This window comes from Monodon monoceros, unplaced genomic scaffold (genome assembly GCF_005190385.1).
Source record: "Monodon monoceros isolate NGI ecotype Baffin Bay Population unplaced genomic scaffold, NGI_Narwhal_1 Super_Scaffold_3, whole genome shotgun sequence".
Taxonomy (NCBI): domain Eukaryota; kingdom Metazoa; phylum Chordata; class Mammalia; order Artiodactyla; family Monodontidae; genus Monodon; species Monodon monoceros.
This window is the reverse complement of record NW_021703780.1, coordinates 42585721-42601525: the sequence shown is the minus strand read 5'-3', so window position 1 is coordinate 42601525 and position 15805 is coordinate 42585721. Positions and strand designations below refer to the sequence as shown.

The window sequence follows — 15805 nt, the reverse complement described above, 5'->3', positions numbered from 1 at the left end:
AGTATAAACCTTCTCATTTAATTTAATTCCCACACAGAATATAAATTTATGCAGGAAAACATAAGAATTTTATCAGAAGATTCTTCCCCAAATTCAAGATATCACAAAACTCAGTTATTCAATTTTGGATTTAAATTTTATATATCATTTAAATTTCAACATTTAGCTTAAAGTAGTAAAGATAAATATTAAAGAATTCTCTTTGTGAGCTTTATTTTCTATAGTTGCTGTTTACTAAAATTTTCAAAAGTTGAAGTCTTGGCCACTCCATTAATTGAACATATGTATTAAAGATTTCCAACTCTTTTTGAACAAAATGCTAACACAACTTAGAGGAATCTTTTACAAAAATATTCTATACATATTAGAGATTGAGACTGGTTTACAGAGTTGTACACAAAGCCTCTAATTTTCAAAAATCAGATCAAAGATGATCAGTGAAGAAGAAATGTTACATCGTTAAGCTGCAGTGTTTTGTTTTGTTTTGAACATCACTTCATTGCAAAAAATTGTGGTCCAATGGTATATTTCCTAATATATGTAAACTTTGACATCTGTATCTTCAATCGTGATTAGTAGACTATTTCCCCAGTTTGACCACATTCATGAATTATTTGGGCTTCTCAGCCAATTCCAAGTACACTTTTTCTCCATAGGTTCTTTAGAAAGAACATTGCTTTTACTATACTGTTGTACTCCACCAAAATTTTTATTTTTATTATCACAGCAAGAAAAAAATGTATCTTCAACGTTGAACTTTTAACTGAACGTACAATAGCATTCACAGTAAAGACAGATCTTTTACCTTGGTAGAATAAATTTTGACAGCTTTGATTCCATGAGTCAGATGGAAAACAAAATCAAATTTTGGTTGTAATTAGTTGATCTGATTTTCTATTTGAAATCTCCAAAGACAAAGTAATAACGTAAGGCATATCTTACAAGTTCTTTTCCTCGTGGAGTGAACATATTAACAGTCCTCTCTTTACCATCCACATGCATACACACACACACACACACACACACACACACACACACACACACCAAAAAGTCTAAGAATGTAAATAGGCAGGACTAATTTTTAATAGTAATTTATCTAAATGAAAAAGTATGCTTTATAGATTGATATATATTCCACTTCTACACTTGCATGTGTTTAGATGTTGTCTTTGGGCATTGTCTTCTTAAAATGCTGATGCTTGTATTGTCAATTTATGTCTTCTGATTTTCATGTGGTCAGTACAATTCTCATGGTAAGATGGTAAATAGTGAAACACATTTTGTTCAAATTACAAGTGCATTGTCAACTTGCTTGAGAAATGGAAATTCAGCACTTACTACTTTAAATGCACATTTCTATTTTCTCATGCAATTGCTATCTAAAGGCTTTGTTTCAAAATAAAAAGTATTAGTATAAATAAAACAACTATAAATGTAAACAACTATAGATTTGCATTGCACAATGAATTTTTTAAAACTCCCACAATATATAGAGTGTTCGCTACTCATTATACCCCGTAGCAGAGCTGCCCAGCCTCCATTCCCTTACACAATTCATGTGTGCTTAGCCTATAATTTTCATTGTTTCCCATTGACCAAGATGATTAGTATCCTGACAGCTTCAGGCATCTCACAAGACAAAGAAGGGGTTATGGGGCAACTAACTAACTGCCAAGGACAAGGGACCAATAGAGACAGATGGACAGATTTCTTCACTCATCATCATCATCCGAGAGCAGAGGGCATCAGCTGTCCATAGCTGCTTCTCACAAAGCACGTTTTATTTTATCAGCTGGCACGCCACATGCTGTCCTTGGAAGGGAGATAGCAGTTATCTGTTGCAACTGGAAAAGATCAAATAAAGAAAGAGCTTTGCGGCCGGTCATCTTACAGATTTAACCACATGTTAAAGTGAGAGCTCCATTCTCGGAACAAATGTCTCAGGCACCGCAAGATGAGATTGTGGCAGGCGCTGGAAGGACGCAGAAGAGGTTGACTTAACTCATTCTGGTTTATTTTAATACTATTGTTAAATGAAAGTTTTTGTTAAACATGAGAAATTCAGGAAATTGTAAATAGTAAAGGACACCAGGACAAGGAAAGCACAGGACTGAACCAAGCAAACTGAGAAACTTCGTCTCACTGACATAGATGGTGTGAAGGGCATGGAGCGTCCAGATATTTGAGCTAATGAGAGGGGAAGAAGGAAATTAAGTGAAATGTCTAAGGAATAAGTTAGAATCGTTGGATTCAAAACCATTTTTGCAGTTATTCATTCATTTAATCATAAAATAGAGTTCTAACCCTCCACTGCCAAGAATTTCACAGACTGAGAGACCAAGTACGTATTTCCTACTGTGTCAGTATAAGATAGATTTTCTAATTTAATTCATTTACTTACTACAATGATGAATAATATTATATGTGGTGATAATTCCCCCACTTTAGAAGGTCAGTATACATAAGTGATACCAGCAAAATTTTGGTGCCAAACTACTTGGGTTTATAAACCAGGTAAACGTTTCCTAGCTATTTGATTTTGATCAAGCTCTTTAATCTCTCTGTGGGTCCAATTTTTCATTCCAAAATAGGGTTATTCAATGTACCTACCTAAAAGGGCTTGTTATGAGGATTAAATGTTAGCCCATGAAGAACTGTTAAGATAGTGCACGGCACAGAGAAATCAATCAATAAATGTAAGTATAGGTCATTATTTTTATTTCAACCAACTTTCCTAGAAGCTTGAAAGGAGATAATATATACCATTTATTTAACATTATATAAATTAATTGTGCTTGATTAAATGTAAAACTTTGCTTATTACACTATATTCCTCTTAACAAATTATAGTCAGCCTGAAACAAATTAAAAGAAGGTTTTAGAGCAAGAGAGAAATCACATTTTATGAAAACACCTTCAAAGGCTAAACCTTTATAAATTATGCTGTATGATAGTTTTTCGTTTGTGTGAAAATAGCACCTCTGCCACACACAGTTAATATGGAGAAGTGGAAAAAGAAATTTAATTCTTGCTGGCTATTATTCATAGTACAAATACTATAAATAAATAAGATAAAATGATATTTGAATGCTAAGGGACATAGGATAAATGCTATGAAGTAATTTTAATTATTTTCTTCTAAACTAATTATAATAAACATAAACAGACCCTCACTATGTGAATGATGCTATAAAGTAATAAAACATGTAAGCATTTCTATGATAGTCATGGGTCTTATACTCATGACCATGGTTTTGCCAGGATGTGATCCAAGGACTCTAACTCCTTGACCTGAGCTTTAACTCTCTGTCTGGGAAATCTCACGTTTGATAGAATTTCACAAGCTCAGTGAACATGACTAGGCGAATAAGGGAACCTATTTATCTGGAGAGATTTTTGAATTTGCAGGAAGTCTATTTTCCAACGTTTAAATGTTGGACATCATGGAAAAGAATTTAAACCCAAAATGATCCATGTTTTTGATGGATTTCATTCTTGCTTGTGTTATTTCAAAAAGCAGCTGTAGACTGATAATTAAAAATACAGGCTCCGAAGTCGCACTGCTTGAATTTGAATCCCAGCTGGCTTACTCACTAGCCACATGATGCTAAGTGACTTAGTAACTTCTCTGAGCTCAAGCCCTCTCATCTGTAACATGGGAATCACAGAACATTTCCTGTGAATTAGATAATGTTCAGTTAAAGACTTAGAATAGTTACTGGCACATGATAAGGTTTGGTTATCATCCTCATCATTTCAACCCATGGTTCTCAACCAGTGGTGACTTTTACTTCCCGGGGAAATTTGGCAGAGTCTGGAGGCAATTTTGGTTTTCACAACTTGGTGGAGACTACTGACATCTACTGTGTAGAGGTCAGGGATTCTGCTAAAATTCCTACAAGACACAGGACAGACCCCACAACCAAGACTCATCAGGCCCCAATTATCGATAAGGCTGAGGTTGAGAAACACCAATTTAAGTTATTCTGTTGTTGAAGGTGAAGTTTAAAGGCCAACGAACCTTTTCAAAATGTTGCAAATAATGTTGATTAATCGTAACATTAACCCTCTATCTTCTAAGCTTCTGTTAAGCAAACTATGAATTACCAAGCATCAGAAATCTCCATGAATATATAATCATGGGGTAGGAAAAAGTTTCTGAGGGAATAATAAAGTAAATAAGGTAGCAAATGAGTTCCTACAACACAGACTAAGAAGGTGAAAGAGATGACATTGAAGGAAAACTTGGGAAGAGGAAAATCTCGGAGGGCTCCTGTTCAGTCACCCCCCACCCCCAGGCTTCTTTATAATATTTTAGTTAATTTTGAACGTTAAATGAATGAGTGAAAAGTTATCCAAATATCACATATGAGTTTTTGAAAGTTGCTAAATTAATATTTCATTACACAATAACTGTAGATTATTGCCTTGAAAGCTCATATGATTCATATTGATGCATTTGCATTTGTGAATTTAGTGGAGATTTGAGGCTAGAAAAATGTAGGGCATTGAATAATGCCAGTTATTAAAGCACTTGTGACTTTCTGCCCTTATAATTTTTAATGAAAATGTAGTTGGAGTGATGGCATTTTAGTAAGAAAGGGCCTCCATTATCCAATCAATTGTGAATTCTATAGAGATTTGGACTCTCAAGAGAACTCTGGGAAACTGTTGTCAAGGCAACTACTTTTTCCATGATGGAAAAATTTCCTTAAGTGGTAGAGTAAAACTTAATTATTTCAGGGAAAGCAAACAAACATATGATATGTGAGGAAATATACTAATAAGCGGGCCAGGTCACAGAGAGAAAATAATGGAAAGGAAAAAAAGTGAGCAGGAACTCGAAAATCATAATTCCCATCAGGTATGTGTATGTTTTGATAAACTTATAGCCACAATAAGTCCATGGCTTGAATGGCTCATAAAAAGAGAAATCTCACCACCACCCATGGTTAGCAAGATGAAGTAGCCCTCCGCAAATTTTCTTAAAAGACGTCTGGCTGAGGCTTAAACCCTCTAATAAGACAGAACAGGCATGGCTGCTGAAGTTGTTAAGAGAATTCTTTAACCTTATATCGTCCCATGGACAGTACTTTTAATGTTGTCAAACCTGAAAAGGTCCCTGGGTTTCAAGGAAGAGATTGGCTCTTCCCTATACGGTAGAAATCTGGAATGCAGAGTCAAGACTGAGTTCAAGTTCTAGCTCTAAAGAACCTCAGAAACATTTTAACCTCTTCCGAGAGCAAGGGTTTTTGTGTCTGAAAGACGTTCTGAGGAACACGATTGTGTGTGAACAATGTCTTTTTACTATCTATTCTTGAAAAACATGAGATGAAAGAGAAAGAGCAAAGGCTTTGACAGGCACAAATTTGAGTCCATTTCTTATACGTCTTCTTATACTTTAGTGTAGTTGTTCAAGGTCTCTGAGCCTCGGTTTCTTCACCTGTTAAATGGGGATGATAATTCATGCACTGAGTTAAAATACCCAGCAAAGTGCTTCAAAGGTCTGTTCACTTAATAATTATGATCTTTCCGTTCCTGCCCATGGAGAACAAGAAAGACACAAACAGGGATGATTTTTAAAAATCTACAGCTGTATATTAAAGTCTGACTTGCAAAATAAATAAAGTTAGCTCTTTAGCACTTCTGGTGGATTTATGTGTTTATATTCATCTGTGGCAAAATAGGAAACGATCGTTTTACTTACAATATACATAGTGGAATAATCACGGACAAAAAATTAAATATGGTAATTTTATGAAGATTTTTATTTGAAAGTTATTTACACATCTTGATAGTTTTTGGTGGTAATGCAGCCTCTTATCAATTGATATTAATGTATCTCTCCCCTCCTCCCCTTCCCTCCTCCATGATGGGCTCTGTCTGCCCAACCCCCTCACACGTGCCCCTTCCTGATGTCTTCTCTTATTTTCCTAACTGAACTTGGAGTCTACTCTCTTTGCTTCCATGGTTCTCAACTTATATTATCACTTGGCACTTATCAACATGATGCTCTGTTGTAGATATTTGAGTGACATCCTATTTCACTATTAAATTAGAAGACTTTTTGTGTTAAAGACTGCCTTCTTCATCATTACCTTCCACACAGTATTATAATGCCCTATATTTATTATGCAATTAGTTATTCAATAAACATTTGATGAACATGAAAATTCTGCTGTAAATGTTTTCTTATCTAGATTTTACAACTGTAGAATTTAATTTCTTACTTTTCTCTGATGAAGATATATCTGCTACATCTAATATTTATAATTAGTTTTTTCAGATGTTGCCACTAGAATGTGAGGTCTTTAAAGTCAAGAAGGCATATCTTATTTATCTGTTCATATTTATTTTCCCATTAGTTATTGAGTATCAAATTAAAAAAAAACCAAAAATTTCTTCAGTGAGTTAAACTAATGTTCTATAGAAATCATTAAATTTGGGTTTAACAGATTCCCTCTAATTGCGGCAACATCATATATCCCTTCTTAACAGTGGACTGATTGATTTGATTTGTAAAGAGGAAAAAGATAGAAAGCTAAGGTTTATTGAGCACGTACTATGTGCAAAGCAAAATACCAAGTGCTTTGTACTTGTAATCAATTGTTTTGTACTCATAATGACTTGTTTTTCATTCAATAGTAATTGATACAGATTCAAAGGATGATACTGTCCATGGGTAAGAATTAATATAAATTCCCTGTTAAGGTCACATTTACTATAACTCATCAGAATATACCACTGATTGATAAAACAACTTTTCAAATAGGGTCTGAATTTGTAGGTAGTGTTAATAAAAAGATGCTTTTGTATCTATTGGCAAAAATTAGGTGCAATGCAGCCATCTAATGAACTAATAATAGTTAATGAGCTGTCAACGTCTATATCTTTTATTTTACAATATAGTTGGCAAAGCTAGTGCGTTTGGATCCTTTTGAATCTGTGAAAGAATAAATAGACTCCTACATCTGGAGAAATGTGGTTTGCAGCTTTGTTCTGATTTCTGTATCCAATGCCAGGTATCCATCACCTGGGGTGGAGTGCTATTTTCGTAAAATAGATTTCATTACTTATTCTTGAAAGAATGTGTTATTTCAGAATGATGCTATTGTTAATGGAACTTTGATTTTAGTGACCAAACGCCAAGAATGTTTTTAAACACTCTGTTATCCTTCCATCAATTTAGATCCGCCAGACATAACACTTGTGAGAAGTTATCTAAATTTTTCAGCAATAAAACTGAGATTATGAAAGCTTTGCTTCCCCTTAGGTATCATCCAGTATCGGTAACCAAGTTGTTTTCATTCTTTCCTTTTTATTGTTTAAGGCTGGAGCACATTACTCTCATGATTCTTGCCAAAGTTCTATGGCATCATTGTTTGAGACTTACCATATGTGTCTTTGATTCCTGCCTGGTAGGTACCTTGGCTACATGCCGGTTTGCATTTATTGCTATTACAATTTTTATTTTTTTCACTTGCTTCTGATTCTATCCATCCTGTTTTCTTAGACAACCTTAAATACCCATCTTTGAGACCAAAGGGACTCACATGATAACCTATTGTAAGTGGACCCTTCTTTCCCAAGGACTTGCCACCGTTTTTGAGAACCTTTGCTTAGGATATAAGCAATGAACCATTCTATAATTTATTGCTGTCATTTTAAATGGAAAAGAGATAAGGAGATGGATGGGAGAATGTGGTTTTTGTCTAGTTTTCTCTCTTGTGAGTTAGTCAAGATGTCAGAACTATATTGTAAGATCCTCAGGCCCTCTGAGATAAATTGAATGTTCTCACTTCAGTTCAGCATCTCTTGGTTCCTACCCTTTCTTTCCTAAAGGGTACAGGAATTCCAGAATGTATTCAAAAGTATGTGCAAACACTAATCACAGAAAATTTTTCAAGTTACAATTCTGATAAATATGGAGAACTAAGCTGATGTGAGATATACCCCTCCTTCCCCTCAAAAACTGATATCAAGTTTATATTCAGGGGCTTAATACTTCCAAGAAACTCACCAGAGGACACAGCTTCTGTTAGCCAGAGGCTGGGGCTTTAATCACATGGGAAGGTCCTCCTAAACCAATTGTCATCTGAGAGTCGGGAACCAAGATCATGAACCACTGGGTCTCCCAAGGTGGTTCCATGTATGGGAGATGGAAAAAGTTCACCTAAGTCTGTGAGTGAGAAGTTAAATCCCTGCAAGAAAACTGAAGCCAAGTTACACTGTGTATGGTTTTAAGTTTATTTATTTATTTTTTGGCCATGCCGAGCAGCTTGCGGGATCTTACTTCCCCGACCAGGGATGGAACCTGGGCCCTTGGCAGTGAAAGCGTGGAGTCCTAACCACTGGACCACCAGGGAATTTGCTGGTTTTAAGTTTTAGATTCATAATATCCTGTGGTACCCCAAGCTAAGATATTAGCAAACAATAAATCCTACAACTGTCAAACCAAACTCATTAGAAATTCTGGCCAAGCAAACATAAAACCATTCTTTAGGGGTATTGCAATAATCCGTACGAGATTCCCATAGAACTCCTCCCACATAACAAAAGACAAAACAACAAAAAAAATCACCAGAGATAAACTTACACAAGCAAATCTCCAACCAAGGAAATACTGTATGCTTAAAGCAAAACTTTGTAAAAAATATAAATAGAAATTGACAGAAATACAACGGTAGTGGAAGTTTTCCACAGTCATGCTATTTTTGGAACATTAATTACATAATTATTTATACAAATATTCACAAGGTCACAGTCTACCCACCAATCTTCCCTTTCAAAGATAAGTAAAAGGCTATACTTTAAAATATTATTGAAAATATTATATATATATATATGAATATTGCATAGCCATTAGCATCCTAGTTTTAAAGAATTTAAATCAATGTTAAATGAAAAGGGCAGAATAAAAAGCAAAGATAGGAAATATTAATTTATTTTTTTCTCTAAAAGAAAATATATTAAAGTATTTCTAGCATTAGAATGATGGGTGATTTATCTAGAGTCTCATCAAGAAAAAGTGTATCATTTTAAGAAACAATTTCTCTGCAAAGTCTCTGAGGATTTTAATCTTAGAAGTATTGACCAGATATGTATTTTCAAAAATGTCTCAGGCTATACAGGTTAGATTTATGAATGCAAAATAAAGCAGAAAACCAGGCTACAGTAGTAATAATAGCTAACATTCATTGGGTGTCTACTATGTGCCAGAGACTCTGTGTTGAGTACTTTACATATTCTAGCCCGTTTCATCTTTGTAACAGCTCTGTCGGGTAGGAACTTTTATCATTGCCCTCTTACAGATAAGAAACTGTGGCTAAAGAACTTGTGAAGGTCACACATTTGCCAACGGGTGGAGCCAGACTCTCATCACGGAGAATCTAAAACCAGCACTTAAGCTTCACCACTGCACTACGGTGTTGCCTTCCAAGAGAAGGGGCACAGAGACAAGACAATAGGAGAACAGAAAGAGACAGTGGGTCCAAGATGTTAACTAACTTCCCTGGTTGACAGATGAGATTTGGGATAGGAGGTTAAAGAGCGAAGGGAGTCAAGTAATTCAGGAGAGACAGGTAAACTTGAATGATTTTGCATGTAACATGTCATTTGCAGCAACATGGATGGGCCTAGAGATGATCATACAAAGTGAAGTAAGCAGAGAAAGACAAACACCATATGATATCACTTACATGAGGAATCTAAAATATGACACAAATGAACTTATTTACAAAACAGAAACAGACTCACAGACGTAGATAACAAATTTATGGTTACCAAAGGGGAAAGGAGGAGGGGATAAATTAGGAGTTTGGAATTAGCAGATTCAAACTACTATATATAAAATAGATAAACAACAAGGTTCTACTGTAGAGCACAGGGAACTATATGCAATATCTTGTGATAAACCATAATGGAAAAGAATATGAAAAGATATATATATATATATATATATATTCTTATTTTACCTAGAGCTTCCTAGGTTTGCACTAACAGGGGTACCTATTGAGAATTTTCATTTTAATCATAAAAACAGAAAATATGTACACTAATATTATTCAAATTTATAAGTTGAAGCTTTTTGAATTTATAAATTTTAAGCATTTATGATTAGATTTAACATCAAACTACAGGCCAGCAAAAGTGCATCTATTTTCACTCCCTTTTATATGAGATTAAACATTCTTAAGATAGTCTTTATTTGGTCCTTATTATTGCTAACGGTTTTGGTATTTACAGGAATCATAATTTAAATTTTTGATATTATAGAATTTCCACATGAAATGCATGAAAATAAAACTGTATTCAATATTTTTATGTTTATAAGGTTTCTCTGTAAAAAAAAACAAACCTGTATTACTATAGTGAGCTAATTGAGATATGAAATTTTCTTTTTTTATTTATTTTATTTTATATTTTTGGCTGTGTCAGGTCTTAGTTGTGGCATGCAGGATCTTTCGTTGCAGTGCGCGGGCTCTTCATTGTGTCACGCGAGCTCCTCTCTACTTGCAGTGCTTGGACTTCTCTCTAGTTGTAGCGTGCAGGTTCCAAAGTGCGTGGGCTCTGTGGTTTGTGGCACGTGGGCTCTCTGGTTGAGGTGCTCAGGCTCAGTAGTTGTGGTGCGTGGGCTTAACTGCCCTACGGCATGTGGGAATCTTAGTTCCCCGACCAGGGATCAAACCCTCGTCCCCTGCATTGGAAGGTGGATTCTTTACCACTGGACCACCAGGGAAGTCCCTAACTGAGATAAGAAATTTTCTAAACTTCCCCATTTAGAAAACTATTAAGCAGTAAAGTTTATATCTGGGTGTTCTTTTTCTTAACAGCAGAGAATCATACAATATCTGGCTTATCTTAGAGGTTATATTCTTCAAAAGTTTAGATTTCAATATTAATTGTCTGACTGATGACAAATAATTAAACAACTGACTCCATGATAAAATTACCTTGCTAAATTACTGTTGTTCAAATTGGGCCCTTTCAAATTCTTTCAAATATCATGTTCCCTGTTATAGAATTACAAAAAGGAGAGAAGAGTGGTAATAGGTATTGATGCAACCTCTAAGCTTCATTTCAACTGTGTTGGAAGAATAACAGTTGAGCTCTACCGAGAACAACTTATCATAGAGATTTAGGCCTATGAATATATACCTCTAAAATAGTCATGTTCAGATAAATAATAATTGGAATTTTGGGTGCATTAGAGAGTTTTAAAGGCTTCCAAGAGTTGCATGACCTCACTTTGGCAGCTCAGATCATGTTCTCCAAGTTAACTCTCCTTGATCAAAGCGATGAGAGCTATAAGATCACTTCATCCTCTTTGCCTTTCCAGTCCTGTTGCACTAAGGATCCAAAAGATCCCTCTCCCATTGTTTGTCTTTTTCTGTCCTGAACTGCTTTACGTCTATTACCAGTGGGAGTCTCACCACCCTCACAAGTATGAATGAAGGTTTGCTTATTCTGGGTGTTAATTTCCTTAAGTGTGTTTATACCATGAGGTAGAAAGTAATCTGTGAATCCTTTTATGTGTAATTAGGAGCTGGTTGACTAGGTATCAGCCAGCTCCTAATTTATATTTGCTGCAGCAACCAGTGGGGCTGACTGGTACCCCTGGCCATGCCACTTGGCAGCACAAGGCTATTCTTGATGTCCGTTCAATTGCAGGTGCTGAACTCAGCTGAAGAATTTTAGAGTGGGTAGATGTAGGTGTGATTGTGAAAGAGGGGGATGCAGAGAGGTGGTCTGTTCCAGGACCATCTTCCCAACACCTCCCCACTCAAGACTAGTGCTCTTCTAATGATGTAAGGATATGTTTACACTTTTCAGTTTGAATCACTTTAGCTGCTTCAATAATTTTGTGCCCTGCGTGTCTTTAAACAACTGAACTCCATTTCAGTGCTTAACGTGTACTACCCATTTACTGGCAACTGACTGACTTACCGAGTTATCTGTGACATCTCCCCTAATTTACCACCTTCTATCTTTTCTTCTTTATTAGACTGTTGTATATAAGTGTTCTAACCTTGCAAACTGCCTCAGAATATTTATTTATTTTTTTGTTCATATGTTGTAAAAAAAAATTGAAGTATAGCTGATTTACAATGTTGTGCTAGTTTCAGGTGTACAGCAAAATGATTCAGATATTTTTAACTCTCCAAGAAATTTATTTTAGCATATGCCATAGATTGATATAATTGATATAATAATTTCATATAAAGAGAAACCATTGCAGAAATAACTAAGGTGGGGCCCTAACAAGGAAATAAAGGAAAGGTCATAAAGAAATTCTTCCATATGAAGACTTTGGATCTGCATCATTTATTCAAAATATAAAACCTTAATATTAGAAGCAAAGAGAAAAACAGCAAAGAAAACAATAAAACAGAAGCTTGGCATATGTAGTATAAATGTATGGGCTAAGTTATAACATACATGTGTTCTATGTTTTATATATATATATATATATATATATATATATATATATATATATATATATATATAATTTCCCTTACAGGTTATTACAAAATATTGAGCATATTTCCTGTCTCATAATATTTAAAAATCGAGCTTTTAAAAAATATAACTATTTTTTTTGAGCAAATGGGACACTGTTGATACAGTTGGTGAAATTTGCATGGGGTATGTAGATTGGATGGTAGTGCTGTGTCAAGGTTGATTTTCTGATTTGAAGGGTTGTTTGGGTGGGCCTTAAGCCAATATGACTGATGTCTTTATTTTTAAATTTTTATTTTATATTGGAGTATAGTTTATTAGCAATGTTGTGTTAGTTTCAGGTGTATAGAAAAGTGATTCAGTTGTACGAATACATGCATCTATTCTTTTTCAAGTTCTTTTCCCATTTAGGTTATTGCAGAATATTGAGCAGAGTTCCCTGCGCTATACAGTAGGTCCTTGTTGGTTATCTTTTAAATCTGTGTGTGTATGTCAAGTTTATTATCATGAAGATAAACTCAAGTGAGTTCAAGGCCAGACGCATCTACAGTGGACGCCAAAGGCTGGGAATGAGCAAACTGCCAGACAAGAAAACGCAGACCCTCTTCCTTTGATGGAGACCTAACCCTTTCTTCCCTGTGGATTCTGAACCAGGTGAGAAGCCGGTGAGTGGGGCGTGTGCAGATGCGATCAGCCCTACTTGCTGGGTGCAGAGCGGCAGGCGCGCCATGCTGGGGATATCTCCTCCGCGCTTCGGCTCCGGGTGGCCCGCGTGCGCGCAGGTGTCTCCCGCGCGCCCTGCTCTGGGCGCTCTCGGCTTGGCGCCGCTGCAGTACACAGAGCGGGGCCGGGCTCAGCGCGCGCGGGAGGCGGAAGGCGCGCTCGGGGGCCGGCGCGGGACCGCAGCGCGCGCCCGGCCCGCATCTCTCTCCTCCCCGCTCTCTCCCATCGCCTACAGCCGCCCCGGACCTGGCCATGGGGAACGTGCCATCCGCGGTGAAGCACTGCCTCAGCTACCAACAACTTCTCCGGGAGCATCTCTGGATCGGGGATTCAGTGGCAGGGGCGTTCGAGCCCGCGCAGGTACCACCTCGCGGCCCAGGGGGTCCCCACCCTCTTTCGTCATCCCCCAGGCCTCCTCTCCCCTTCTTGTGTAGTCTCTCACCCTGGGCCCTTCCTGCGACAGTTCTGTAATGTCAAACCTCACCCCTTAAAAGGTTTCCCATCATCTCTCTGGGGTGAATTGCAGACCCACCCCTGCAGCTCAGACCCACTAAAATCCCTATCTTGGCCACGTGCAGGTCGCCTAAAGGAAACTGTTCCTTCTCTGTGTTTCCCTTGGAAGGGATGAGTCGTAATATACAGCACTCCTCCGAGGATAGCGCCCTTCTTTTCGGTTTTCTCCTGATTATTGTGTGACAAAGACGACGAATTTGTCAGAATATGAGGCGGAAAAAGGAACAAAGCCAACACAGAAGGTTGGGAAAACACGGTGGGATGAAATCATCCGTCATATCATTAATTATCCCTAATGTATTTATGCTTCAACACACTTGAACAAGCTGGGGAAAAACGGTAAATAACAGCGATTTCAGTCCAAAATGTATTCCCATGTTGATTCCTGAAAGCCCATTTTAAGACAATTATTAGGCAAGTGAGTATAGTATCCACATACTTGCGATTTAATGCACTCTCAACCGGAAATGGCAAGTAAATGAAGAAAATCTATATAAAGAAATAGACTTTTCCCTTAAAAGAGCTTAAAATTTAAAGTTTCACAAAGGAATAACAGTGGTAATTGTTAAGTGAATGTGAAAACGTGGGAAAAGGGAGGGAGACTCAGGGTTTAGCTATTATTTTTTTGAATTTTGGTGGATACAAAAATGTTTATTACTGATTCATCTATGTACAAAATAATAATTTGTATTAAGCATAATATTTTAGTGGGTAAGCATAATTTAAATTTGTGTTTTAAAATCAACTATTCTAATATTAGGCATCCATTTTTCTATAGCTTTATAGTTAATGTATTTTCAGTTCAATGTATCAATATGTGGCATTGTAATTTTAGTTCTACAGATTGGAGTTCAGCGTTTGTGGATTCTCTAAAAGATACTTTGCTCCTCATTACTTAAAAGATGGCGCTGGTCATCTGACTCAAAGACTGTTGCTGACAATCAAGAAAGGGAAAATAATTCTTTATCTTCCTGTATGTTCTCTTGTCTTCTATTTAATTCTCCTGCCTTCTCATTTGATCTTTGTATTATAAAGATAATATAACCTTCATATTCACTCTGTTACAGAATCAGGAATCCTTACCTTCCAGTCCCGAAGTCTGAGACTTTATACGACTTCTGTTGCTGGGTTAATATTATTTTTCTCTCCTGCGACCCCCATATTCTAATTTTGTGGGCTTTGGGGAACATGACAGAGGCTAGACTGCTAGGTGAGGATGTCTACTTTGCCTTGCAGGGATGTGGAAACAGGGTAATTGAAAATGACTAGGATGAAAAAAAGAAAGAAAATGACTAGGATGACTGATCTAGGAATGCGGGGAATAGGGTTTTTGGACACGCATCAGCCTAATAAAGACTTTTTGTTCCTTTTTGGAGAAATAGCAATACCTTCTCCAAATATTGCTGTTTTAACCCTGGACTGCTTTAGTGAGAAACTCCTATTTATTCCTCAGACACAGCTTAAATATCACTTCTTTTGACCAACCCTTTTCTCCTTCCAGAGTTGCTGGCCTTTTTCTGTGCTCTCATGGCATTTTATGCATAGTTCTGTTTTAGTTCCAGTGTTGTGAAATGGTAATGTTTTAGGTCATGTCCTATTGAATACACAGCAGCAGTGACACTGCACTCTGAAATTTACCTTCTTCTTTGGCTTGTGTTTAACAACATTGTTGCTGCTTTAAGCCCTACCTCTCTGGTTCCTCAGGCTAGAACTAGACTGGCTCAGGGGTAAATCTTCAGATTCCTCATGACTTTTTACGCACACTCACAGTTCCTCTTACTATTAGTATACCCATGTCTTCCAGATTCATATTACCATCTCTCTCTTAAGCTCCAGTCCTGATGTTCACCTGCTCACCTGACATCATCACCTGGGTATCTCAAAAGTAATTCAAACCCAACATTTGCAAAATTGGAATCACGTTCTTCTTCCCCTTCCAACCCCAGACATTCTCTAGAATTTTCTATCACAGGGTATGCCATTGCAATTCATTCAGCCCTGGAAGCACAAACCAAGAGCTCTTTTCCTTCTTTCCCCCATAACCAAAGTATCACTAAGTCCTGCAATTTTACCTCGAATTTCTCACAGATCCATCTGTTTTTCCAACTCT

The 15805-nt window shown here is 36.7% G+C and overlaps 1 protein-coding gene across 3 annotated transcripts in view; it reads left to right on the top strand.

The window, feature by feature from the left end:
* Positions 1 to 13325: 13325 nt before the first annotated feature.
* Positions 13326 to 15805, top strand: part of HMGCLL1 (3-hydroxymethyl-3-methylglutaryl-CoA lyase like 1) — a 136907-nt gene continuing 134427 nt past the window's right edge. Inside the window, exon 1 of one of the 3 annotated variants that reach the window (XM_029243520.1) lies at positions 13326 to 13542. In XM_029243520.1, the coding sequence (XP_029099353.1) occupies positions 13435 to 13542 (108 nt within the window). In that variant the 5' untranslated portion in view covers positions 13326 to 13434. The remainder of the gene's footprint in view (positions 13543 to 15805) is intronic. The other 2 variants (XM_029243518.1, XM_029243519.1) reach the window with 2 other exon arrangements.